The 27,463-nt window shown below is 46.7% G+C and overlaps 1 protein-coding gene across 1 annotated transcript; it reads left to right on the forward strand.

Annotated features, from left to right (window-relative positions):
• Nucleotides 1-13,023: 13,023 nt before the first annotated feature.
• LOC140905908 (C-type lectin domain family 4 member E-like) lies at nucleotides 13,024-25,707 on the forward strand. The gene is made up of 6 exons (XM_073329411.1): nucleotides 13,024-13,344; nucleotides 19,820-19,954; nucleotides 23,805-23,903; nucleotides 24,547-24,698; nucleotides 24,950-25,083; nucleotides 25,425-25,707. Exons 1-6 carry the CDS (start codon nucleotides 13,275-13,277, stop codon nucleotides 25,573-25,575), a joined length of 741 nt encoding a protein of 246 aa, XP_073185512.1. The 5' UTR covers nucleotides 13,024-13,274; the 3' UTR covers nucleotides 25,576-25,707.
• Nucleotides 25,708-27,463: the final 1,756 nt, after the last annotated feature.

Genomic DNA, 27,463 nt, shown 5'->3' on the forward strand with positions numbered 1-27,463 from the left:
CAAAGCAGAGAACTTCAGAGGCTGTGGGCTTTACGTGATTGGGGGAGGGGTAGCTCTCCAGAAAGAGTGTTCAGATACATGCTCCCCATCCTGTCCCATCTCCTTCCTCTCTGTAACGTGTGCACTTTGATTCATCAACTCTACCCTCACTCATGCTCTCTTTCATACCCAAATCATCCTCTTATGTCTAATCTTTGTACCTTCCCTGACCCTCTCCTACCTCCCCCTCACTGATAACCCCCCTACCCCAAGCTCCTTATGAACCTGACAAACAACCAGATATCCCCGCCCACCTGAAACAAGCCCTGTTCTTCTTCCCCCAGAGCCACTCTCTGATATTCCCTCCTTAGCAAGCCCTCATGATCCTCTTTCCCTCACTCCATTAAATCCCTGACTGTTATTTTCTCCTTCTTGCAGACTCCTTCTCTGTGACTCAGTAAATCTCAATTCCCCTTTTACCACAAGAAAGAAAGAAAGAAAGAAAGAAAGAAAGAAAGAAAGAAAGAAAGAAAGAAAGAAAGAAAGAAAGAAAGAAAGAAAAATCTGCCCCTACTCAGAAGCATTATTATTTGTATTAAGTGTTTTGTGGGATCTCCTACAGGCTCCAATCAGGACTGCTGGACATTGAACCAAAATAGAATAACACAGGGGTCTTTAACAGTGGGAAGGACTGAGAGAAGGAAAAGGGAGAAAAACAACATCTTGTGGGGAAGGAATATAAATATAGGAGCATTGCCAGCAGATTGAGGGAAGTGATTATCTCCCTCTATTCGGCACTGGTGAGAACACATCTGGAGTACTGTGTCCAGTTTTGAGCCCCCCCCGTAGAAAGGATGTGGACAAATTGGAGGGAGTCCAGTGGAAGGCAACGAAAATGATTAGGGGGCTGGGGCACTTGACTTATGAGGAGAGGCTCGGGGAACTGGGCTTATTTAGTCTGCAGAAGAGAAGAGTGAGGGGAGATTTGATAGCAGCCTTCAACTAGCTGAAGGGGGGTTCCAAAGAGGATGGAGCTCAGCTGTTCTCAGTGGTGGCAGATGACAGAACAAGGAGCAATGGTCTCAAGTTGCAGTGGGGGAGGTCTAGGTTGAATATTAGGAAACACTATTTCACTAGGAGGGTGGTGAAGCACCGGAATGGGTTACCTAGGGAGGTGGTGGAATCTCCATCCTTAGAGGTTTTTAAGGCCCGGCTTGACAAAGCCCTGGCTGGGTTGATTTAGTTGGGGTTGGTGCTACTTTGAGCAGGGGGTTGGACTAGATGACCTCCTGAGGTCTCTTCCAACCCTAATCTTCTATGATTCTATTTAGATAGCAAGCTTTGTGAAGAGCGGTTTGTAGGAGTCAGGGCAAGGCACATGACCCAGCGAAGATGCTCATCTATCAGGTGATTGTGGTGTTTTCATTAATGATATTCATGGTAGAAAACCCAGATTCACAGAGGTAATTTGATCCAAACATCGTTAAAAGGTAGATGGCCAGATTCTGGCTATTCTGAAACTGGTCACCATATTGAGTCCAGAAGTCACAAAGTCCCACTTCTCTGAATTTTGCCTTCAAGACATTTTCGGTGGCGTTTTAGAGACAATCCACTATCTCAATTTGGGCAGCCAAAGACCATGACACACATTGTTGAGGACTGCAAAATGATTCAACTTCCTGGAGATCTTTGTGCCTTGAACATCGCTGATAAGAACACTGTGGCTTGGCTTGACTGAATTGCATATGCTAAATAAATAAATAAGACATCTGAGTTGTGGAGCCTTACAACTTCTAATTGAAAGGCACCTTGATCAATTGAATGTTCTTTGTCTCAGAAGGGCAAGGTCCATCAGCAGAGAGAGACAACAAACATATCATGAACAAATAAAAACAAATCCTTTGGAAGTTGAAAATTCTCAAATCGCATTTTAAAATTTTTGATCAGATTGCTTAGGAATTCTTTCATTGTTTTCATCGAAGTTTCATCTGTACCAACAATACACAATGTGGGAAAGTGCAACATCTTTCCTGTTAAGTCTGTTGGAAAGATTACAAGATTTCTCTGAAAGACACACTTTTCCAAACAGATCCCCAACACTGCTTGCACGGCCTTGGAGCCACAAGTTGAGGGAATTCAAATAATCATAATATTGTACAGAAAAGTTACCTGTGACCTAGAAGGACATCAGACATAAATTCCAGAAACATGCAAGCCTTGTTGGTCTTGTGGTTTGAAAGAAATTCTATTATTTCTTTTTGAAGCACACAAAACCTCTCTAACACATGCCCCCTACTTAACCAGCGAACGTCATTTCATATTCTCTGTGTATATATAAAGCCTGCTGCAGTTTCCACGATATGCATCTGAAGAAGTGAGCTGTAGCTCACGAAAGCTTATGCTCTAATAAATTGGTTAGTCTCTAAGGTGCCACAAGTCCTCCTTTTCTTTGTGCTGCAACAGGTATTCGGCTGAAGCGTCTGGTAAAAGAGCTTTAAAAAGACGATGTTGAAAGCTAGAAGTTGAGCGCATGTAGTTCACTAATCTCATCACAATGTCCGCTGGGTTTTTTTTCAATTTTTCCCCATGGGTGCTCCAGCCCAGAGCAGCCACGGAGTCGGAGCCTATGCACTGTAGTATTTCTAGTGTAAACTAGCCCTAAGTAACATAATGTAACTTTTGTTATCTTAAGATGTTTGAATTCCTCATAAAGCTTTTCCCTTTCTTTGAAAAAAGCCCTTATGTACCTACAAAAGGTGATCAGTTGTTTCTTCCACCTTACAGAGTGTACATAGCCCATCTTTGTGTCTATTTACTCGAATAACACATTTGGTTAAGCCACAACAGCCAGTTAATACTCTACACAAAAGCTCTTCATTAGTCCTGTCCAGGCCCTGCAGTTATCCTCCACTGTAGGGCACAATTAAAAAAAAAAAACTTCTTCCTCTTTTTCATTAATCCAGATTTTTTGTCATTCCTCTTTTAAGTTTTTCTGTACTAGGCTTTTTAAATCCCTGTTTACTCAAGTATTTCTGTCAGTCTTCCCATTTCTTGCAGGTTTTTAGTAGCTTTATCTGCCATTTTGTTTCCTGTTAGATCTGCTAGGATCTAAGCTAATGCTACATGTACCCCCATCTGTACTAACTCTGTTATTAAAAATATAATTTAATTGATTAAAGCACTTCTACGTACTGACACTTTTCCCTGGAGGGGAACCAGGGCCTAATGGCAGATGAAACTCAGAGGAGGAGGAGCTGGGCTAGGAGTATAAAACTAGGAAGTGAGAGCAAGAAGAGTGTATATATATATATATATAATATCCTCTTCTTGCTCTCACTTCCTAGTTTTATACTCCTAGCCCAGCTCCTCCTCCATCTGAGTTTCATCTGCCATTAGGACCTGGTTCCCCTCCAGGTGCAGCCTCTTAGGCCTTTGTCTACACTACACAGTTTTGTTGGCAAAAGTCAGCTTTCCCCGATAAAACAGTGGAGGTCATAGGTGCCCACTCCATGGGTGCTCCAGCAGGGGCAGAAAGAGGCAGAGGGAGGAGGCAGGGGTGGGGAGAGGCAGTGTTGAGTCTTGAGGTAAGGGGTAGAGTGATGGTGGGACCTGGAGTGGAGTCGGGGTCAAGCACCCCCCAGGAACTGGGGAAATCAATGCCTGTGGTGGAGGTGTATACACTACAATGCTCCTCCCACCGGCAAAACTGTCCTGTTTTGCTGACAAAATAAAATCATCTCAACAAGAGGTGTAGAGCTTTTTGCGGCTAAATTATATCGACAAAGTGTCAGTGTAGACAGCACGCTTGGTTATGTCACTGTAAATGGCCTCCAGGAGATGTCCCACAATGCCCATCCTGACTGCTCTGGTCAGCAGTTTGAACTGCACTGCCCTGCACCCAAGTACACAGGCTTCTGCCCCTCCCTTTTTAAGGCCCAGAAATTTTTGAAATTCCACTTCCTGTTTGTTCAGCCAGGAGAGCTCACATTGCGTCTTCCTAGCTGACCATGGTGGCTCCCCACAGCAAATGCACTCCCACTTGGATCACAGCTGAATTGTTGGATCTGCTGAGTATATGGAGAGAGGAGGCTGTGCAGTCCCAGCTGCACTCCAGGTGTAGGAATTTTGATACCTACAGGCATATTTCTCGTGGCTTGAGTGATAAGGGCTATGAACAGGACATGGTGCAGTGCCGAGCGAAGACCAAGGAGGGGAGACAGGCATACCAGAAGGCAAGGGAGGCAAATTGTCGCTCTGATGCTGTGCCAAAGACCTGCCACTTCTATAAGGAGCTGGATGCCATCCTCGGCGGTGACCCCACCTCCACTGCCGAGACCCCCATGGATACTTCAGCGGGACTGGAGACAGTGGACAGCGGAAATCAACCCTGAGGATGAAGTCATGGACAAGGAGGTCACGTTGGTGGATGATGTGGAGAACATGGCAGGGTTGTCAGGTGGCATGGAAAGTCAGGACATCTTTTCCACTCCAGAGAGGTCTACCCAGTGCCAGCAGTCTGTCTCTGGTGTGCATGATGCAGGAGAGGAGAGCCCTGGTAAGTGATCTTTTTGAGTTGATGCTGCTCGGTTATATGATGTAGAGATGTTCTTTGCTCTGTGTATTCTAGCAGTGGGTGAAGGGATAGAAATATACAAGACTAGCTGTGTTTGAGCTTGGCAACATGTGACCTCCAGAAGAGGTAAGCGGAATGTCCGGGTTCCAGTAACACAGACACAGGTAACTAACCGCTTTCATGTTCTCTCCACAGGTATCGTTGCGGAGAGTGAACCAGATGATATGTCTGGGGCGAGAAAGCAGAAGGAGACTCCGCTGGTTGGAAGGCATGAGATGCGCTGTCCTGAGGTTGGGGATTCCACGACCACCACTCCCAAGAGGAGAAGGCGGGTGGTGGTGGTCGGGGACTCTCTCCTCCGGGGGACTGAGTCATCTATCTGCCGCCCTGACCGGGAAAACCGAGAAGTCTGCTGCTTGCCAGGGGCTAAGATTCGCGATGTGATGGAGAGACTACCGAGACTCATCAAGCCCTCGGATCGCTACCCCTTCCTGCTTCTCCACGTGGGCACCAATGATACTGCCAAGAATGACCTTGAGCGGATCACTGCGGACTATGTGGCTCTAGGAAGAAGGATAAAGGAGTTGGAGGCGCAAGTGGTGTTCTCGTCCATCCTCCCCGTGGAAGGAAAAGGCCTAGGTAGGGAGCGTCGAATCGTGGAAGTCAACGAATGGCTACGCAGGTGGTGTCGGAGAGAAGGCTTTGGATTCTTTGACCATGGGATGGTGTTCCATGAAGGAGGAGTGCTGGGCAGAGACGGGCTCCATCTTACGAAGAGAGGGAAGAGCATCTTTGCCAGCAGGCTGGCTAACCTAGTGAGGAGGGCTTTAAACTAGGTTCACCGGGGGAAGGAGACCAAAGCCCTGAGGTAAGTGGGAAAGCGGGATACCGGGAGGAAGCACAGGCAGGAATGTCTGTGAGGGGAGGGCTCCTGCCTCATACTGGGAATGAGGGGCGATCAACAGGTTATCTCAAGTGCTTATATACAAATGCACAAAGCCTTGGAAACAAGCAGGGAGAACTGGAGGTCCTGGTGATGTCAAGGAACTATGACGTGATCGGAATAACAGAGACTTGGTGGGATAACTCACATGACTGGAGTACTGTCATGGATGGTTATAAACTGTTCAGGAAGGACAGGCAGGGCAGAAAAGGTGGGGGAGTAGCACTGTATGTAAGGGAGCAGTATGACTGCTCAGAGCTCCGGTACGAAACTGCAGAAAAACCTGAGTGTCTCTGGATTAAGTTTAGAAGTGTGTGCAACAAGAGTGATGTAGTGGTGGGAGTCTGCTATAGACCACCGGACCAGGGGGATGAGGTGGATGAGGCTTTCTTCCGGGAGCTCACGGAAGCTACTAGATCGCATGCCCTGATTCTCATGGGTGACTTTAATTTTCCTGATATCTGCTGGGAGAGCAATACAGCGGTGCATAGACAATCCAGGAAGTTTTTGGAAAGCGTAGGGGACAATTTCCTGGCGCAAGTGCTAGAGGAGCCAACTAGGGGGGGCGCTTTTCTTGACCTGCTGCTCACAAACCGGGTAGAATTAGTGGGGGAAGCAAAAGTGGATGGGAATCTGGGAGGCAGTGACCATGAGTTGGTTGAGTTCAGGATCCTGACGCAGGGAAGAAAGGTAAGCAGCAGGATACGGACCCTGGACTTCAGGAAAGCAGACTTCGACTCCCTCAGGGAACGGATGGCCAGGATCCCCTGGGGGACTAACTTGAAGGGGAAAGGAGTCCAGAAGAGCTGGCTGTATTTCAAGGAATCCCTGTTGAGGTTACAGGGACAAACCATCCCGATGAGTCGAAAGAATAGTAAATATGGCAGGCGACCAGCTTGGCTTAATGGTGAAATCCTAGCGGATCTTAAACATAAAAAAGAAGCTTACAGGAAGTGGAAGGTTGGACATATGACCAGGGAAGAGTATAAAAATATTGCTCGGGCATGTAGGAATGTTATCAGGAGGGCCAAATCGCACCTGGAGCTGCAGCTAGCCAGAGATGTCAAGAGTAACAAGAAGGGTTTCTTCAGGTATGTTGGCAACAAGAAGAAAGCCAAGGAATGTGTGGGCCCCTTACTGAATGAGGGAGGCAACCTAGTGACAGAGGATGTGGAAAAAGCTAATGTACTCAATGCTTTTTTTGCCTCTGTTTTCACTAACAAGGTCAGCTCCCAGACCGCTGCGCTGGGCATCACAAAATGGGGAAGAGATGGCCAGCCCTCTGTGGAGATAGAGGCGGTTAGGGACTATTTAGAAAAGCTGGACGTGCACAAGTCCATGGGGCCGGACGAGTTGCATCCGAGAGTGCTGAAGGAATTGGCGGCTGTGATTGCAGAGCCACTGGCCATTATCTTTGAAAACTCGTGGCAAACCGGGGAAGTCCCGGATGACTGGAAAAAGGCTAATGTAGTGCCAATCTTTAAAAAAGGGAAGAAGGAAGATCCTGGGAACTACAGGCCAGTCAGCCTCACCTCAGTCCCTGGAAAAATCATGGAGCAGGTCCTCAAAGAATCAATCCTGAAGCACTTGCATGAGAGGAAAGTGATCAGGAACAGCCAGCATGGATTCACCAAGGGAAGGTCATGCCTGACTAATCTAATCACCTTTTATGATGAGATTACTGGTTCTGTGGATGAAGGGAAAGCAGTGGATGTATTGTTTCTTGACTTTAGCAAAGCTTTTGACACGGTCTCCCACAGTATTCTTGTCAGCAAGTTAAAGAAGTATGGGCTGGATGAATGCACTATAAGGTGGGTAGAAAGCTGGCTAGATTGTCGGGCTCAACGGGTAGTGATCAATGGCTCCATGTCTAGTTGGCAGCCGGTATCAAGTGGAGTGCCCCAAGGGTCGGTCCTGGGGCCGGTTTTGTTCAATATCTTCATAAATGATCTGGAGGATGGTGTGGATTGCACTCTCAGCAAATTTGCAGATGATACTAAACTGGGAGGAGTGGTAGATACGCTGGAGGGGAGGGATAGGATACAGAAGGACCTAGACCAATTGGAAGATTGGGCCAAAAGGAATCTGATGAGGTTCAATAAGGATAAGTGCAGGGTCCTGCACTTAGGACGGAAGAACCCAATGCACAGCTACAGACTAGGGACCGAATGGCTAGGCAGCAGTTCTGCGGAAAAGGACCTAGGGGTGACAGTGGACGAGAAGCTGGATATGAGTCAGCAGTGTGCCCTTGTTGCCAAGAAGGCCAATGGCATTTTGGGATGTATAAGTAGGGGCATAGCGAGCAGATCGAGGGACGTGATCGTTCCCCTCTATTCGACATTGGTGAGGCCTCATCTGGAGTACTGTGTCCAGTTTTGGGCCCCACACTTCAAGAAGGATGTGGATAAATTGGAGAGAGTCCAGCGAAGGGCAACAAAAATGATTAGGGGACTGGAACACATGAGTTATGAGGAGAGGCTGAGGGAGCTGGGATTGTTTAGCCTGCAGAAGAGAAGAATGAGGGGGGATTTGATAGCTGCTTTCAACTACCTGAAAGGGGGTTCCAAAGAGGATGGCTCTAGACTGTTCTCAATGGTAGCAGATGACAGAACGAGGAGTAATGGTCTCAAGTTGCAGTGGGGGAGGTTTAGATTGGATATTCGGAAAAACTTTTTCACTAAGAGGGTGGTGAAACACTGGAATGCGTTACCTAGGGAGGTGGTAGAATCTCCTTCCTTAGAGGTTTTTAAGGTCAGGCTTGACAAAGCCCTGGCTGGGATGATTTAACTGGGAATTGGTCCTGCTTTGAGCAGGGGGTTGGACTAGATGACCTTCTGGGGTCCCTTCCAACCCTGATATTCTATGATTCTATGATTCTATGAGTGTGCTCCACATTCCCCGGTGCAGCTAAGCAATGCGGTGGAACAGTGTGTTGATGCACCCTGGGATTTCATGAGAATCCTCCAAAGAAATCTCTAGGAAATTTTCCTGGAGGTACTTGCCAATCCTCTGCCAAAGGGCTGCTTTGTTCCCTTTCCCACACAGATCAGCAATCTTTTGTGCAGGGACCAAAGCAGCACACAGGTGAGCAGCAAAGGGACTGGGTCTGAACCCACACATGTGCAGTAGATGAACCCTTGCTCACTCTCAGGAGTGAGATATCAGCTTCAACGACCCCTGCGTGTAGAAAATGGTAGCAGAATTTACAATATTGTCCATAGTCGCCTTCATTGATCCCCTGAAAACATCACCTACACCCTTGCCCCATCTCGAATGCCCACCCTCCACCCAGGCTGAACTCACCATGTTTAGGGTGTTCACCTAGATGTGTGCTTGCCAAGGGTCAGTGAGAAAGTGATTGGTATGTTACAAGGGGTGTATTTTACTATAATGATTGAATGCTATGCATGAACTAACAATCATGCTTCTGTGTATTGTTTCTTGTGCTTCTGCAGGTGTGGCCTGCAGGGGAACCCCTTACCCACCGGTGGAGTGCCTCTGCCAGATAAGGAAGTGACCAAGGCATAGCAAGGAGGACGTGTTCCGAGAGGTGTTTCAATCCTCAGAGGCTGAGAAAAGAGAATGCAGTGAGTGGAGAGAAAAGGAAAGACAGGACAGAAAGGAGAGTGAGGAGCACATGCTAAAGGGCCATGAGCGGATGATAAAAATGATGGAGGAGCAAACAGAGAAGTTGAAGTCTCTAATCACGCTGCAGTCAGAACACATGCTTGCTCACCCACCCCCACAGCACCGATGCAGAACTGCTTTCTGTGCCCTCCGCAAACTCCTCCCACACATTCCTTGCAACTTCCCAGCACATCTTGGTACCCTGTTCACTTCACCTCTTTGGACAGCTTCCAAAATAACTGAACTTACACACAACTATGAGAGCCTACACTGCCCTGAACTCTTATCTCCCTTCACACGAAGCCTTTTGTGTGTGTTAATTGGTGTTTAATAAAAACAAACTCTCTGAAAGAGAACCAATCTTTGTTAGTGTCCTAAACATAGTGATTGATGCTGGTAGTAATACATAGATGCAGTTCAATCATTTGCTTAGTACAAATCCCACTCATGAATCAACACAATTTTTAGGTAAAACAAGATAACTGAAGTTAATGAAGCATGGCAGATTGCTGTATAGAAATACATATTACTGGTGCTCATTGTCAAAATGTTGCCTCAAAGCCTCCCTGATTCTAATAGCTCCCTGTTGTGCCCCTCTAATAGCCCTGGTATCTGGCTGTTCAAAATCAGTTACCAGGCTATCTGCCTCAACACTCCACCCCTGGGAAAACTTTTCCCCCTTAGTTTTACAAATTTTATGGAGCATGCAGGAGGGTGCTATGACCAAGGGAATATTTTTCTCATTTAGGTCTAACCTGCCATAAAGGCAGCATCAGCACGCTTTTAATCTGCCAAAGGCACATTCAACTATCATTCTGCACCTGCTCAGCCTATTGTTGAAGCACTCCTTGCTGCTGTCCAGGTTTCCTGTGTAAGGCTTCATGGGCCATGGGAGTAAGGGCTATGCTGGGTCTCCCAGGATCACTATGGGCATTTCAACATCCCCACTGGAATCTTCTGATCTGGAAAGAAAGTTCCTACTGCAGCTTTCTATACAGGCCAGTCTAGCAAAGTTATCAATTTAAGCTCCCACGCTTTTCTTTTGAAAGCGCTGTGCAGGTTTCCCTTGAGGACGAGAACTGATACATCAGATGTAGAGTGATCGCTTTGTGAAAAGTGTTCACCCACAGCTGATAGGGTGTTTTTGTCTTTTATCATTTTGCTGTGTGAGTTCATTTGAGAGCTTAGTGATTGTCTGGTTTCACCCACATAGTTGTTATTGGGGCATTTAGTGCACTGGATAAGGTACACCACATGCTGTCATAGGCACATGTAGGACCCATGGATCTTGAAAGGTATGTTGTGGGGGGTGTTGGTCTTTGTAGGAGTGGAGATATGTCTGCAGGTTTTGCATCTGTTGTTCTGGCTTTGAGTTGGTGTTTCTGGGTCTGTGGGGAGCCTGCTTCTGATAATAAGCTTGGAGATGGGGCCGTGGGGTTGAAAGCCAGAAGAGGAGGTTCAGAAAAAAATGTCTTTCAATGTGGTGTCCTCATCGAGTATGGATTGCAATTGTTTGATGATAGTGTGATGGGTTCGGTCACAGAGACCCCCTTGGGACTGTCACCTGATGTGCTGAAACTACCTCTGAGCCCATCTTCCCTCCCAGCTTGGGACTCCAGAACCCTGTCTTGTTGAGCCAGACACACAAGCCTGCTGCAACACAGACCCAGGGTCTGAACCATGCCCACAAAACTTCAGACTTAACTGAAAACAACTCAGCAAGTACTTCTGTCTCCAGCACCCAGACACCCAGCTCCCAATGGGATCCAAACCCCAAATAAATCCATTCTACCCTGTATAAAGCTTATACAGGGTAAACTCATAAATTGTCTGCCCTCTATAACACTGATAGAGAGATCTGCACAGCTGTTTGCTCCCCCAGGTATTAATCACTTACTCTGGGTTCATTAATAAACAAAAGTGATTTTATTAAGTATAAAAAGTAGGATTTAAGCAGTGGTGGATTAATGATTTTGCCGCCCCTAGGCCCTAAAATAATTGCCACTCCCCCGCCGCAGCTCCTCGCCCCCCTCCACGCCCCAGCTCACCTCCGCTCCAACTCCACCTCCTCCCATGAGCGCACTGCTGGGTCCTGCTTCTCCCCACTCCCTGCCAGTGCTTGTGCGTGAAACAGCTTCGTGAAGGAGGGGGAAAAGGGGTAACACAGCACGCTCAAGAGAGGAGGCGGGGCCGGGGCAGGGATTTGGGGAAGGGGACCAATAGAGGCAGGGAGGGGGTGGGGAATGGGGGCAGGGAAGGGGAAGAGTTGGGGTGAGGCCGGGGTGGAGGGCACGAACCGTCACCGGGGAAAGCAGCCTCTAGCTGCTATTATAAATTTGCCGCCACTGCAAATTTGCCGCCCTAGACCTAGGCCTTGTCGGCCTAGGCATTAATACGCCACTGGATTTAAGTGGTTCCAAGTAATAACAGACAAAACAAAGTAAGTTACCAAGCAAAATAAAACAAAACATGCAAGTCTAAGCCTAATACATTAAGAAATTGAATACAGGTAAATCTCACGCTTAGAGATGTTCCAGTAAGCTTCTTTCACAGACTAAACTCCTTTCTAGTCTGGGCCCAATCCTTTCCCTGGTACAGTTCTTGTTAGTTCCAGCTCAGATGGTAACTCAGGGATTTTTCATGACTGGCAGCCTCCTTTGTTCTGTTCCACCCCCTTTTATATCTTTGGCAACAGGTGGGAATCCTTTGTCTTCCTCTGGGTTCCCACCCTTTCTTCTAAATGGAAAAGCACCAGATTTAAGATGGATTCCAGTATCATGTGACATGTTCGCATGTCCTGTGAGACTTCATTACTCACTGGCTGGCACACACGTGTACAGGAAAGCTTACAAGTAAACAGAGCCATTTACAACCAATTGTCCTAGTCAATGGGAACCATCAAGATTCTAAACCACGATTAATGTCCCACACTTTGCTTAACTACAATAGGACCTCAGAGTTATATTTCATATTCCTAATTTCAGATACAAGAATGATACATTCATACAAATAGGATGACCACACTCAGTAGATTATAAGCTTTGTAATGATACCTTACAATAGACCTATTGCATAAAGCATATTCCAGTTACATCATATTCACACTTATAAACATATTTTTGTAAAGCATATGGAGTGCAACATCACAGATATCCCATCTTGGATCCAGTGTGGGGTGGTAGGTGACAATCAGGGGTGTGCGGATGGAGGGGGTTTATTTCAGTATTGAAGCAGGTTCTCTTTGGGTATTTGATGACCAGTTTCTTGCCAACTCTCATGATTTTGTCATGAGGCTCATGATAATTATTGTTTTCCTTAAAACCTCAGTGTGATGTTGCACTCCATATCATTTTATGCTAATGAGTGTGAATATAATGTACCTGGAATATGCTTCATGCAAAAGGTCTCTTGTAAGATATCATTACAAAGCTTATAATCTACTGAGTGTGTTCATCCTATTTGTATAAATGTATCATTCTTGTATCTGAAACTAGAAATATGAAATATAACTCTGAGGTCCTATTGTAGTTATGCAAAGTGTGGGCCATTAATGGTGGTTTGGAACCTTGATGGCTCCCATCAACTAGGACAATTGGTTGTAAATGGCTCTGTTTACTTGCAAGCCTTCCTGTGAGTCAGACCAGCAAGAATGAAGGCTTGGGGTCTCCCAGGACATGTGACCATGTCACTTGACACTGGAATCCATCTTAAACCTGGTGCTTTTCCATTTAGAAGGAGGGGTGGGGACCCAGAGAGACAAAAGATTCCCGCCTTGTGACAAAGCTATAGAAGGGCGTGGAACAGAACAAACTGGGTTCCAGTCATGAGAAATCCCCGAGTTACCCTCTCAGCCACTAGGTTCCTGTTTTTCATTTACATAAACCCATGAGGAGAAAAGCCTAGGCTGATTTTCTGCATGAAGAGTTCCAAGAGCTGTCTGGGATATATCTCCATCTCCAGCACCTCCCAGCTCATCTTAGGGGCTTTCCTCTCCCTGTCTCTCCTCTTCTGACAGGTGGGAGAAGGGGTGGCAGACACTCCAGATGGGAAGGACTGCATGACTGGCCTGTGGCTCTTGGGAATTAAAAGATCAATTCTAAATGTAATAAAAATATAAATATATAAAGAAAAGGGATCAGCAACAATCTCCAAATGGCATCAGAGGTTACTTACATTGAGGTAAAGTTCAAGAATGCGCCACCACGACCTGCAAAGACCAAAGGTAAACTACAGACTATTTAGGGGAATGGGCTATGGAGATTTTCACTTTTGCGGCACTGTTTCCCATCTAGCCCTAGGTTAGGGGCACAGTCTGGCTCAGGGGAATCAGGAAGTTACTTATTAGAGCCTTTACCCTGTAGGTCACTAGCTGCCACCTGACCCTGAGATAATGTTGGTATAGATGCAAATTTTGCCAATACCTGGACAGTGATGAAGGGAAATTTCTAGGGTACAGGGGATCAAGAAAAAAGTTATGGATCTGAAAGAGATACAGGGAGTGAAATCTCCAGAAGAGATACACTGAGGGCATTAGAGGTTAGGGTATTTCAGAACCCCACTTGACTATCCACATAGAGACAAAGGGCTGAGATACAGAGAGGGGGATCTCTAGAGGAGATCTGTGTGGCTGGAACAGCTCAGAGCAAGGTTAAAATGTGAAGGATAATGGATGGGGTCATACCAGCAATAGAATTATGAGAGCCAACAAGGAGGAGCTATAGTACTGAAGTCTGTACCCCCCAAGATGTTGGTAGCTAAAAGATTCAGGAGCCCAGGGAATGTTATTTTGCCTAGAAGAGGGGCAGCAACAGCAACTAAACATACTGTTGTCAGGTCTTTTCCAGAGTATGGACAACACCTGCAGTATCTCAAGGGCAGGCAGGGAGGGGAACCCAGAGCAGAGATTTCATGATGGCTGCTTGTCCTCTGTACCCATCATGAGAGCCAGCATTGAATGCAAGGGCACATAATCTGCCCAGATTGGGTGCAGAATTGAATTTGGTGAATAACTGGCGGGGGGGGAGGGAGGGGTTCACTGGCAGATCTGGAAAAAAACAGTTTGGGTCAAACTGAATCCAAACTTTTTTGAAATTTTCAGCAAATTGTAAAAGTCGACAGAAGTCCCTTTCAGGTTGAGCTAAATGTTTTGGTTTGGGGCATTGTTTAAAGGGCTAGGTGCATAAAATAGGTGGAGCTGATGGTGCTCCCTCCTTTAGCCAAGTTGTTAGGGCACTCACCTGAGAGGTGGGAGACCCAGATTCAATTTCCTGCTCTACAACAGGCATTTGAACCTTGCTTACACCCCCTCATGATTACCTAACCACCAAGCTGTAGAGTCATTTTCTCAGTCTGGTCTAACGACTGGTTATTTTACACAAAGAGGAAAAGTTTCAGCAGGAGACACTGAAAGAACTCTACCCCTAGAATACATGATAGCCCTGTTGTGAGGGCACTCCCCTGGCTAAAGGAAGACCAAAGTTCAAGTCCCTGTTGTAAGTACTAGTTAGTTCTTTATACAAACTGAAACAGTTTCAACAGGTATAAGTGAGACACCTATCCCTGACTAGCTGGATGGTTAGGAGAGGGAGAGGCTGGGGTTCAACTCCCTGTTCTAAAACAGCAAGTCAGATATGGGTCTTCCATATCCCAGGGTGAGTGCCCTAACCACTGATCCAAAGGTTATAAGGGGGCACCTCCTCTGTTGGCTGTTTTGTGAATGGTACCTAAGTCCCCTTCTGAATCTAGCTCCCTGAAAAATATATATTAAATTAATCAATAGCTTTTGTTAGACTGAAACTGCATTTTTTGATGAATATACTAGTCATCCAAAATTTTTTTGCCCAGCTCTAGAGAAGAATAGAACTAAGAAAAGAAGGAAACAAAGGCTGAGTAGAAGAGATGGGCTTGAACCAAATCCCTGGAGACTTTAAGTATCTGAGATCTGAAACTGGATCCAGTTTTGTGCCTCATGCCTATCTCTGCTGAAAAGTAACTAACATTTAAAGATCAAAAAGATTGAAAATTGTTATTGCTATTAACAAATGTTGTATATAATGATGCAAATTTACTAGGCACTTTACAAACATAACATATGTTCCCTTTCCCAATGACCTTACAGCCTAACTGGCCTGGCCGTTGCTCTGAACACTATACAGGTGAAGACAAGACAAACAGCAATGTAAGGAAGAATATTTCAGAAGCAGCAACACGTAGAGCGATCATAAAGGAGTAGAAGTTAGGAGGGGTTTCTTGAGGAAGACAGAGGAACCTAATGCGGACTGAAAATAATCCATAAGTCAGGAGCTGCATGGGATAAAGCACAAAGCTGAATGTGGAAGAAAATGATTAGGGGACTAGAACACATGACTTATGAGGAGAGGCTGAGGGAACTGGGGATGTTTAGCCTTCAGAAGAGAAGAATGAGGGAGGATTTGATAGCAGCCTTCGACTACCTGAATGGGGGTTGAGCAAAGAGGATAGAGCTAGGCTGATCTCAGTGGTGGCAGATGACAGAACAAGGAGCAATGGTCTGAAATTGCAGTGGGGGAGATTTAGGTTGGATATTAGGAAAACTTTTTCACTAGGAGGGTGGTGAAACACTGGAATGCGTTACCTAGGGAGGTGGTGGAATCTCCTTCCCTAGAAGTTTTTAAGGTCAGGCTTGACAAAGCCCTGGCTGGGATGATTTAATTGGGGATCCGTCCTGCTTTGAGCAGGGGGTTGGACTAGATGACCTCCTGAGTTCCCTTCCAACCCTGATATTCTATGATATTGACATATAGGGAGCAGTGAGATGACAAGCCTGTGAGGATCAGCAGGAATAGAAGGGGGTACTGTATAGGGAGGAAATGCAGGCTGGTCCATATTTATTTGGATATAGAAATTCCTCTGCCCTGTGGGTCTCCATCCCAAGTTGCAAGACCCTGTACACAACCCCATGATGCGGTAGGGTTATATAGACGTACTGAGTGCTGTCAAGGACATTTGCAAGCTGACTTTGCAGCTCTTCCCTCAGATTTGCCAACCTCAGCTGCTTTGACAGAGACCTGCCTGAGGTCCTTCCCTGCCTGCTTCAAGAAATGAGTCACAGAAGCCAGACATGCATGCACAGTTAGGGTGACTGACTCAGTGACACTGTGTTGTAACTGAGTCTTGGAGATACTGCACTCAGATGTTCCTCCTGCCCTCACTCGTACTCCTGTCAAGATGAGCTGCTGCTAGTTTAATATTCCCCCAAGTCCTGTTCCAAAGGCATTTGATGAGTCTGCTTTTGCAGGTGAACACTGGGAGGTTCCAGGGCATGCTCAAACTCTGCTGCCAGTACTGTGGGGGGTGCCCGAGGGGCCCTGGACTGGCCATAGCTAGTACATTGCTTTCAGAGAGCAGGAAATATCCACCGATGCTGCATGCTATTGCAGTGTTGTCTCTCACAGAGTCAGGGCCTCTCTAGATGACTTGGGTGAGTGATTAAAAGACAAGGGGTGTGAATAAAATGCTGGCTGCTGCTCTAGTGCTCGTGGATAATTACTTTGGTCATGTTGACCCCATGGTCAGTGACAACAAAGCTGAACATAGGCTGCCTGTCTTCTAGCCACATTCCCAGGATTCTCTGCAGAGTGTCCTGGAGTATATCAATTGGTGTGGGGAGGGCCTCCCATGAGTGGGGCTGGTACTAGATATACAACTGGCAGAGCCACAGGAAGATGGGAAGAAGGGGGCAGCAAATAACTAACCAGCAGCCACACCGCAATGGCAACTGCTCCAGGGGACCATCAAAGACTGATGAGGGTGAGTTTCATGCTGCCCAGTTATCCATGGTGCAGTGGAAGAGAACCCCCAACATCCTCCTTGAGAAGCTTGGAAACTCCTAAATAGGACGATGTGCTGGGGAGGGGGGCTCTCAGGAGCTGCATGTTAAAATGTCAGCACCAGAGGGAAGAGAAGATTGGGGTATTTTCCCTGCCTCTGATGGAGAAGTTTTACTTTCTCTTTGGCTATTGCCAAGCAACCACTCAGATACCTCCACAGTGACAGATATGCAGGTAGGTAGATCCTGCCAGAGGTGACTTATCCAAGGGGCTCATAAAACTGCACTGGAACGGGGCAGAAGGGAGCAAAGTCAGGGATTTAAAAATCTCCCGGAGGAGGAGGCCTCCTGATCTCCCCTGCAAAGATCATGCATAGACACAACCGAATGCCCCCAGTTAATGAGCACAGTGTAACAGCTAGTGGGAGCTGAGGAGAAAATGGTGTTTTTTCCTCAGAAAATGAAATCAGACACTACCCGTGAAAATTTTTGTTTTGTCAAAAACCCAATTTTCCATTTTTAAAAAAAAGTTTCAATGGACAATTTTCAACCAGCCCCAGTAACTATTGGTGTACTCACTGTGTATTTTAGGAATGATATATACAGTTTCCCAGCAGAGTGCTCTATCAAGAGCCTTGCTTCTGACTCTGTTACCCTGCCTGTTGCTGCTACTGGGTGACTTGAGAATTACAAACTGAACAAAGAAAAAAAATTGAGTCTCTCTAGACCTAAACTTAAACTATTACAGCCTCTCAAGGGACCTTCACCAGGTATTAGCACTCCAGCTACTTTACTCTTCTCCTGCAATGGATGTTGCTTTCTCTAATCCCCTCCCTTATTCTCCATGCCCCTGTGTTACTCCAGTGCTCCTTACTGGGACTGGAGCAGCCAGTCCCTCAGTGAGTGTTCCCCTCCCCTACCCTCTGTGTGTGACCCATTCCCCTCCCTCCTCTGTCACCTCCCTGATACCTGTGGTGCCCCTGACAGTAGTGAAGAGACAGGACTCAGCTGTATTGTATCTTTAGTGAGGAAGCTGGACACAGATAGACCATCCTGTGGTTCTCCCTGATTCTCAAGCTCCAAAACTGGCTAACAACCCTGGGCTGCCTAGTGTCCCTAAATCCTGTTCTGGCATGAGTAGTGGTGGAAGGGGCAGCTGACTACACAAGTTAGCATGACTAGCCTCTCATGTGTCTCCATTGCACTTCTTTCTCACACTCCTCCCCACTCTCCTTATTTCACCTGCTGGTGCATCACCTATCCCACCCCAACCAGTGGGTCCAAATGCATGTGGAGGAAATAGAAGTTAGAACAATAAAACATTCTCTGGGGAGTGCAAAAGGCTCTGGGAATGCCCTTGAAAAAGCTTCACTTAGATCATAGGAGATCATAATAATACCTAGCTTTTATGTAGCACTTTTCACTTCGATTTCAAAGAGCTACATGAAGTTTGTCAGCTGTGGGCATACTCTGGTGAGACATGAAGAGCTCCCTCAAACACTTAACCCCACAGAATCATGGAAGATTAGGGTTGAAAGAAACCTCAGGAGGTCATCTAGTCCAACCCCCTGCTCCAAGAAGGACTAAGCCCAACTAAATCATCCCAGCCAGGACTTTGTCAAGCCAGGCCTTAAAAACCTCTAAGGATGGAGATTCCACCACCTCCCTAGGTAACCCATTCCAGTGCTTCACCACCCTCCTAGTGAAATAGTTTTTCCTAATATCCAACCTAGACCTCCCCCACTGCAACTTGAGACCATTGCTCCTTGTTCTGTCATCTGCCACCACTGAGATCAGCCTAGCTCTATCCTCTTTGGAACCCCCATTCAGGTTGTTGAAGGCTGCTATCTAATCCCCCATCACTCTTCTCTTCTGCAGACTAAATAAGACCAGTTCCCCCAGCCTCTTCTCATAAGTCAAGTGCCCCAGCCCCCTGATCATTTCCGTTGCCCTCCGCTGGACTCTCTCCAATTTGTCCACATCCTTTCCGTAGTGGGGGGCCCAAAACTGGATGCAATACCTGAGATGTGGCCTCACCAGTGCTAAATGGAGGGGAATAATCACTTCCCTTGATCTGCTGGCAATGCTCCTACTAATGCAGCCCAATATGCCATTAGCTTTCTTGGCAACAAGGACACACTGCTGACTCATATCCAGCTTCTCATCCACTGTAATCCCCAGGTCCTTTTTTTGCAGAACTGCCACTTAGCCAGTCGGTCCCCAGCCTGTAGCGGTGCATGGGATTCTTCCTTCCTAAGTGCAGGACTCTGCACTTGTCCTTTTTGAACCTCATCAGATTTCTTTTAGCCCAATCCAATCCTTCAATTTGATTAGGTCACTCTGGGCCCTATCCCTACCCTCCAGCGTATCTACCTCTCCCCCCAGCTTAGTGTCACCCGTGAACTTGCTGAGGGTGCAATCCATCCCATCATCCAGATCATTAATGAAGATGTTGAACAAAACCAGCCCCAGGACTGACCCCTGGGTTGATACTGACTGACTGACTCCGGTTGATACTGACTGACTCTGGGTTGACTCTGCTTGATACTGACTGCCAACTAGACATCAAGCCATTGATCACTACCCATTGAGCTCGACGATCTAGCCAGCTTTCTATCCACCATGCCCCTCAAACACTTAACCTCAGTCCCGAACACCTGTGATTGGAATATATGCTCACCATAGGGGCTGGAGTAGGGGAGTTTGGCTTGGAATTTGAGCTTCATCAGAGGGGGTCATCACCCAGAGTTCTAATTTGGTCCCATCTCGAAGAACATTTTAACTCTTGAATATAGGTTGATATTTGGTCTCTGCATGAAGTTTTTCATTCAGCTGCTAACACCTAGCAGACAGGGTTACTGTCAGCAGAACTGACTGGTTTGGGGGATAGGGGTTTCTTTGCCTTTAGCTCCCGCAGAGAAGAGCATGCCGCAGAGTGCACCCCAGAAGCCCACCTGGCGATTCCTGTGGTTGATCTCAGCATTGTTGCTGTTGCTGTGTGTCTCTCTCCTCATTGCCCTCATTGGTAAGTATATACTGGCTGATTATCCAACAGGGAGAGGAATTGTTTGAGGAGGATGCCTGAGGGAAGAGAACTGGAAATAAAGGGGATAAAATTAAGCAAAGAGGGAAATATCCTACTGGACAATCAGGAAACAATTCCCAGCAGAGGTGTTTGTTAGACTGTGGAAAAGTCTCCTTGAGGACAGGGTGGGAGCCCAAACATCTGAGCCCAGAGAAAGCCCTGAAGAATATATTGTTGGGAACAATCCTTTTTTGACTGGCAAAGGGGGAAGGATCAGTGGATGGACAAGATTAGAAATGGGCAGCAAGCAAAATGGTCTCTTGAGAAAAGTATGTCTGGGATATGAGGGAAGGATCTGGCAGCGGGAGGTAAATGTCCAGAGGATCAGGGATGTTAACTAGCAATGGTAGGGTGTGAGATGCTCAGAAGGATCAGGGGAAAATATCTAGAGCCGTATCAGGGCACCAGTTCTAATCCAACTCTATGTCATGGAGACTGGATGAGTTGAGGGATCAGGGAATGGGGTTCTGAGCCTTTGCCTTCCCTTCTAGGGCATCAGTTCTAATCCAGCTCCAGCTTGTGGGGTCCAGGTGACCCAAATGGATTGGGGGATGGAGCCTTTCAGCTCCAGGACACTGGTTCCAATTTGGCTCCAGTTCAGGGAGACTGGATGGGTCAGCGGGAATGAGATACAGAGCCTTTTGTATCTGGGGCACCAGTTCCTAGAAGTAATTTCTAATCTCTTATAATGTTTTTTACTTATGTAACCCTTCTGCCTGTCAGAGTTGGCAGCAACAAGGGCCGGGTTCAATATCTAGGGGTTCCATTCCAATAACACAATGCAAACCGGCTCGAGCCCCCACCCAGTGACCTGGGACAAATATATACCACCCCCGATGGGCACCTCCAAGAGGCAATACTTCCCCTCTCGCAAGCACATAGTCTGAGTGTAGCAAAAAGCCTTTTAATAACAGAGAGAAACAATGTGGCATTATGTTGGGGAAACACCACCAACAGGATTCATAACACAACCCATGAGCAAAAAACCCACCCCAAGCAAATTGGGGCATGCCCCTTTCCCTTTGGTTCTTGAGTCCAGCAACCCCAAATCACCCAAAGTCCCAAAAGTCCAATGACCCAAAAGTCTCTGTCCCTGGTCACGGCAACCCCAGAGTTTGAAAATTTATCTGCAGAGTTTTACCTCCCAACCTGGGTGGAGATGGGGGGGGGGTTTAAGGGGCACCTTACATGGTCCAAAGCTGATGGCTCCACCTCTCCATGGGGCTCCACTCTGCCAGCCGCCCCATGAGCTGCTCTAGGCATCCAACAAACTGCTCTGCTCCACCAACCGCTCGGCTCACCGTTCTGCAAATTGCTCCACCCTATATCTTCAGGCTCCCCCACTACTTAACACAACACTCAGTGATTTCAGCTCTTAGTAAGTTTAGCTCTTTTGTGATTTCAGCTTGTAGTAGGGGAGCCTCAGTGCTTGTGCACCATTAGCCCAAAGTGAATTCAGCTCAGCAGTCTGTAACTAGACTCCTAATGGAATCAAAATTAGCTCTGATATTCCACAGTGGAGAGAGGAGGAAGTGCAATTAGCATGTAAGGCCCTCACCAGGGAGCCCATACCACCAAGTATTAATATCTGCCCCCAGCCTCTCTCAATTCAGAGTTTTGGAACCCATGTCCCTTACCTAACGAGTGCTACTTAGTTGATGGCGAGTCCCTCCATCATAACAAAAGGACAAGTACAGTTCCACTGTCCTTGATTCCCATAATCAGGGTAATAATTTATTCTTCCTGCCCCAATAACAGAGACACTGGGAATCCCACAGCAGCCAAAGTGACCATTTGGCCATCTATGGCCTCATTCTAGGTGGGGTGGGTGTGCCTATGCAAATGAGATCAGCCCCTGAAGTTCTTTTCCACAACTTGCCACACCTCACCACCAGATGTCAGGGTGGAGCTCATCCTGACTCTGCTTACACTTATGATCCAAATATCTTTAAACATGTCTAGGGGACTTGTCCTCAGTGAGGACATCATCCTCATTACCAGTCCTGCAGGGTGCTGTGCACCATCAGGTCACTGACTTCAGTAGGAATTGAGAGTGTACAGCACATCAGAGGATATGGTCATATCTATGGAGAGATCCAACTAGTCTATTTTTAAGCCTCAACTTTTGTTTTAAATGGAACGTATCTTTCTGCTCACTGAGACAGCTCAATTAACTCCAACATTAACATTTGGGCTATAACTAAACCATGAGAAATTTCTGCTGTAACCCCTAGACTGCTGCTTCTCCATTAGATCACTCAATTAGATCTAAAACTGCTTCACCCTCTATGTGCTCTTTCCAACTAGCATCACTTCAAGAAGTGGAAGTCAGGTGTTTAAATAAATTAGTAGCCTATATCAGGCTTAGTCTTAAAGTTAGCAAAAATAAAGTATCTTATTTATCAAGAACAAAAACAAATATAATCTAACATGGAACTGGAAGCATTAAAGAAATAGTTTTATACACAGAAACCACACGTCTTACCTTGACAGGTTTCAGAGTAGCAGCCGTGTTAGTCTGTATTCGTAAAAAGAAAAGGAGGACTTGTGGCACCTTAGAGACTAACCAATTTATTTGAGCATAAGCTTTCGTGAGCTACAGCTCACTTCATCGGATGCACACAAGCTTATGCTCAAAATAAATTGGTTAGTCTCTAAGGTGCCACAAGTCCTCCTTTTCTTTTTACATCTTACCTTGTCTGTGTTGAGCTTCTTAATTATTTACAAATATACAGGCAGATTGTGCTGTGACTTGTCCGTGTCTGGTGTCACCTCTCAGCACCAACCCCTGTTGTTGGGTTACTGGCAGGGATGGCTTAAGGAGTCCCTCACTCTCTCTGAGGAATCTCTCTCCTCCAGAGCCCACCACAATCTACCTATGAGGGGAGCTTCTGGGACCAGGGACACACCAAACTGAGCTCCCTTCAACCTCTTCAGGTTCCCTCCTCAGGTTGAATCCTTCTTGAGTTATCCCAGCTCTCCAGGAAAGTCTAGCCAGACCTTCTGTCTGACCCCCTCCCCCTACACACACACACACCCTCTGACTCCTGGTTCCCTTGACAGCCATTCCCAGATCTCTCTCTCTTGATCCACTCTCCAACATCACTTTGACCAACTCCAAAGAAGCTCCACACCCCCCGGTGATGTCACCAGCCTCGGCAGTTCTTTCACAGGGAGCTGTTGGGAAAAGCAAGAGTTTTCTCCCTGCTTTAATCTCTCTAACTATAGTCAATTCTAAGGGCAGGGTTGCTTCCTAGCAAATGGGCATTGGTGCGTGGCCTCAGAGTTCTGAAAGAGGCATCTGCCTGAATGCCGTTTCTGACCACCTCAGTTCCAGGAGTAGTGACAATAAATAAGTTACAGCAAGAAAATACCCAGACTCCACTGATTTATCCTCCACTGGGAAACCAACCTACTAGGCCCTGATATCTGCTACTGCTTGAATGAGGGGTACCAGTATTAATAACCTGTTCCCTAGCCACATTCACCCTGATCTTTCCCCTGTGGGTCAGATGCTCTTCTTGCCATACTGACCAAGATCGGTTGGCTTATTCTGGTCAATCAGTATAACTGGTCTGCACCGCCAGCAGAAAGATGAAGAGAGGTGAGCTGCCCTATTGTCCCAGGGGAGGTGGTTGTTGGCATTTATAACAATAATGGAAGCTTACAAAGGGGCAGCCACACTGGGACAGTCCATGGCCAGGAGATGAAGAAATCAGGTTGCACCCAGGCAGGGGAGAAGATGGGTATAGTTGGATCCATTCTCTTTTTTTCCTCTCTTGTTTTCCAGTCACTCTACTCAAGGGAACTGGAGGCTGTGAAAAGCACAAGGCCCTGCCCCAGAGTTCTGCAGAGTGGCGTTGTGTCCTGGGGAGAGCTGAGGAGAAAGGTCAGTGACACTGAAAGAGAGAGAGGGATTAACCCCACCATCATTGTTCTGGGTTAGGGGCCTGATTCATACCCAGCTCTGGATCAACGGGGGACCAGAGGAACTGATGTATGGGGGAGAGGAAGAGAACAAAATGAAGTCTGTACAGATTGACTTAGTGAGGGCTAAGAGGAGAAATAGCAACATTCTACAAGTCCAGGCAGGGTGTGAACAACAAGGAAAGGGAGGGGTTAGCTGAGAGTGGTCACAAGGAGGGAGGGATAAAGGGGAGTAAAAGAAGCTCATTTTAGGATGGGGATAAGGAAACATTCCCTGCCTCTAAGGGCCTATTAGATTATTGACAAGTCTCCCCACGGAAAGGGGTTGAACATTAACTGAGTCATTTTGCCTTTTTCTAGACGTCAGCTAACCCGTGTTAGTCTACACTAGGTTTATTGACTGTCTGAGCTAAGATGTTCTAACAAAACATCTTCTAGCCTAGTCTGGACAAAGTCTCAGAACTGGAGAAGTCCAAGCCCGATGAAATAAACTGTAGGGAACAATCCTGCATTGTCTCGAGAGAATGACAGAGATGCAGATTAGTAGGGATTTTCCATCTCTCATTATTACAAGTTCTTCTCCTTGACTTTCTCTTCCCTCACAGGGCGAGTCTGGACATGCTGCCCCATGGACTGGGAGCACTTTCAGTCCAGCTGCTACTACTTCTCTAAAGACATCATGAACTGGGGTGACAGTGAGACAAACTGCACAGGGATGGGCTCCCACTTGGTGGTGATCAACACAGGAACTGAGCAGGTAACTCTCTGGGGATTAGACTCTTTGGGGAGCTGAGCATTCAGATCTTTAGAAGACCCCATCCACCCTACTATTTGGGGTCTATTGAAGGTGAGCTGGGAATTCAGTTTCCCTGTTCACTCAATCCTGGGATTTCCCAGCCATCACCTTCTTTCTCTCGCACGCCCACACACATGCACTACAGGGACTCCTGCCTACTACTGTCAGCTCAATGACTGAATGTGGACAATTAATTTGTAATTTTTATTCAGGATTTCATTTTCAATTTGACAAAAAGAACGGTTACATCCATCCCAGACAAGAGTTACTATATCGGTCTGACAGATCAGGCACAGGAAGGCCAGTGGCACTGGGTGGATCAGACTCCATATAATGAGACAGCAGCGTGAGTATCTCCATGGAGACCAGTTACTGTCTTCTCCTCAGTCCCACAGGTTAATATACAGTGTAATGGACAAGCAAGGGGGTGAGAGTTGTGGGGAGGGCAAAGGAGCTCTGGTCGTACTGTAGCTACAAGTGCATCTTGTCCAGTAAAGAGCAGATTTGTTGGGGGAACATGAGCAGGATCTATAAATCCCTTTTAAGGAAACAGTATTGAGCCTGGTAGGAGAATCTTTCTGGTTAACTAAAGGGTTTAATTTGCCCCCTTCTTTCATCCTCACCTGTTACAAGTTGTTCAACTCCTAAAACTCATACCAATATGTATCTCACACATGTTTCTTACAGATTCTGGAGACAAAATGAACCCAATAATAGCAACATGGAGAACTGTGCTGTCATGCATGTAGAGAAAAAGGCACATAGGAAGAATTGGAATGACATTCAGTGTTCCACCAGCGTGCATAGAATTTGTGAAACTGCTGCAACATGTTTTTGAGGAAAGAAACCCCATCCAGGACGTGAAGCCCTCAGAGAGAGAGAGAGCCCACCCCTGTCTAGAGGCAGCTGACAGAGAGATCTGATTGGAGGGTTTGGTTCAGATGTGGGACTTGTGCTGTAATTATGGAGTGGGAGGTTACTGTATTCAATGGTTCAAACTCACCCCTATGCACAAAAGAATTTTGAAGAAAAAAAAAAAAAAAAAAAAGGTAAAAATGTTCTGAAGTGGAAAAGAGGTAATTTTCAGCAGAACTCTGTTTATGATGTCACAAAGGTAGACTATGCCAGCACCCAACATTTCTGGAGGACCTGGGTTGGTAAGGGCAGGGCCCAGTGGATCTGGCCTTGAAAGTGTTGAAGAGAAAGAGAGAGTTACTATTCACGATTAACCCACTCAGTGCTGCTAAAGTTAATAACATCCCTTGTAAAGTCACCACTTCCAGGGTGCTAATGTGTCAGTCCCTGTGGAGATAAGTGCTGTAAATGGGGAGTCTCTCATCCTGTCCCTGCAGTCCTTGCAACTGTGGTTTCTAATGGGTGTTGCAGCTTTCAGGATAACGCTGTATGAACCAAACCCAAACTTCAGAGCTGCTGCTGTTTCATTCTCACTAGGAACAATGTGTCTGCACATCCATCAGGGAGAGGCCCAAGGGACACATTTTATAATTGTTACATGAAAAGACCTTTGTGCCTGTGGAGGTCAGCAGAATTTAAGCCCAGAAGTAAGGTGTCTCTCTGCCACAAATCCAGCTGCATCCAGCCTCGTTGTCCTGTAACCCAGTTCCAACATAGAATATCAGGGTTGGAAGGGACCTCAGGAGGTCATCTAGTCCAACCCCCTGCTCAAAGCAGGACCAATCCCCAGCTAAATCATCCCAGCCAGGGCTTTGTCAAGCCTGATCTTAAAAACTTCAAAGGAAGGAGATTCCACCACCTCCCTAGGTAACGCATTCCAATGCTTCACCACCCTCCTAGTGAAAAAGTTTCCTAATAACCAACCTAAACCTCCCCCGCTGCAACTTGAGACCATTACTCCTTGTTCTGTCATCTGCTATCACTGATAACAGTCTAGAGCCATCCTCTTTGGAACCCCCATTCAGGTAGTTGAAGGCTGCTATCAAATCCTCCCTCATTCTTCTCTTCTGAAGGCTAAACATCCCCAGTTCCCTCAGCCTCTCCTCATAAGTCATGTGTTCCAGTCCCCTAATCATTTTTGTTGCCCTCCACTGGACTCTCTCCAATTTTTCCACATCCTTCTTGTAGTGTGGGGCCCAAAACTGGACACAGTACTCCAGATGAGGCCTCACCAATGTCAAATAGAGGAGAACAATCACATCCCTTGATCTGCTGGCAATGCCCTTACTTATACATCCCAAAATGCCATTGGCCTTCTTGGCAACAAGGGCACACTGTTGACTCATATCTAGCTTCTCGTCCACTGTAACCCTTAGGTCCTTTTCTGCAGAACTGCTGCCTAGCCATTCAGTCCCTAGTCTGTAGCGGTGCATGGGACTCTTCTGTCCTGAGTGCAGGACTCTGCACTTGTCCTTGTTGAACCTCAGATTTCTTTTGGCCCAACCCTCTAATTTGTCTAGGGCCGGCCCTATCCCTACCCTCCAGCATATCTACCTCTCCTCCCAGTTTAGTGTCAAACTTGCTGAGGGTGTAAGCCACACCATCCTCCAGATCATTAATGAAGATATTGAACAAAACTGGCCCCAGGACTGACCCTTGGGGCACTCCACTTGATACTGGCTGCCAACTAGACATGGAGCCATTGATCACTATCCGTTGAGCCCAACAATCTAGCCAGCTTTCTATCCACCTTATAGTCCATTCATCCAGCCCATACTTCTTTAACTTGCTGGCAAGAATACTGTGGGAGA

Source organism: Lepidochelys kempii, chromosome 1 (assembly GCF_965140265.1).
Source record: "Lepidochelys kempii isolate rLepKem1 chromosome 1, rLepKem1.hap2, whole genome shotgun sequence".
NCBI classification, from domain to species: domain Eukaryota; kingdom Metazoa; phylum Chordata; order Testudines; family Cheloniidae; genus Lepidochelys; species Lepidochelys kempii.

Excerpts from the sequence above, each read along its gene's own strand:
- LOC140905908 (XM_073329411.1), top strand. The coding sequence starts at position 13,275 with ATGGCATCAGAGGTTACTTACATTGAGGTAAAGTTCAAGAATGCGCCA. Across the intron at positions 19,955-23,804 it reads TCTCCTCATTGCCCTCATTG|TCACTCTACTCAAGGGAACT; the intron begins GTAAGTATATAC and ends CTTGTTTTCCAG. Across the intron at positions 24,699-24,949 it reads TCAACACAGGAACTGAGCAG|GATTTCATTTTCAATTTGAC; the intron begins GTAACTCTCTGG and ends ATTTTTATTCAG.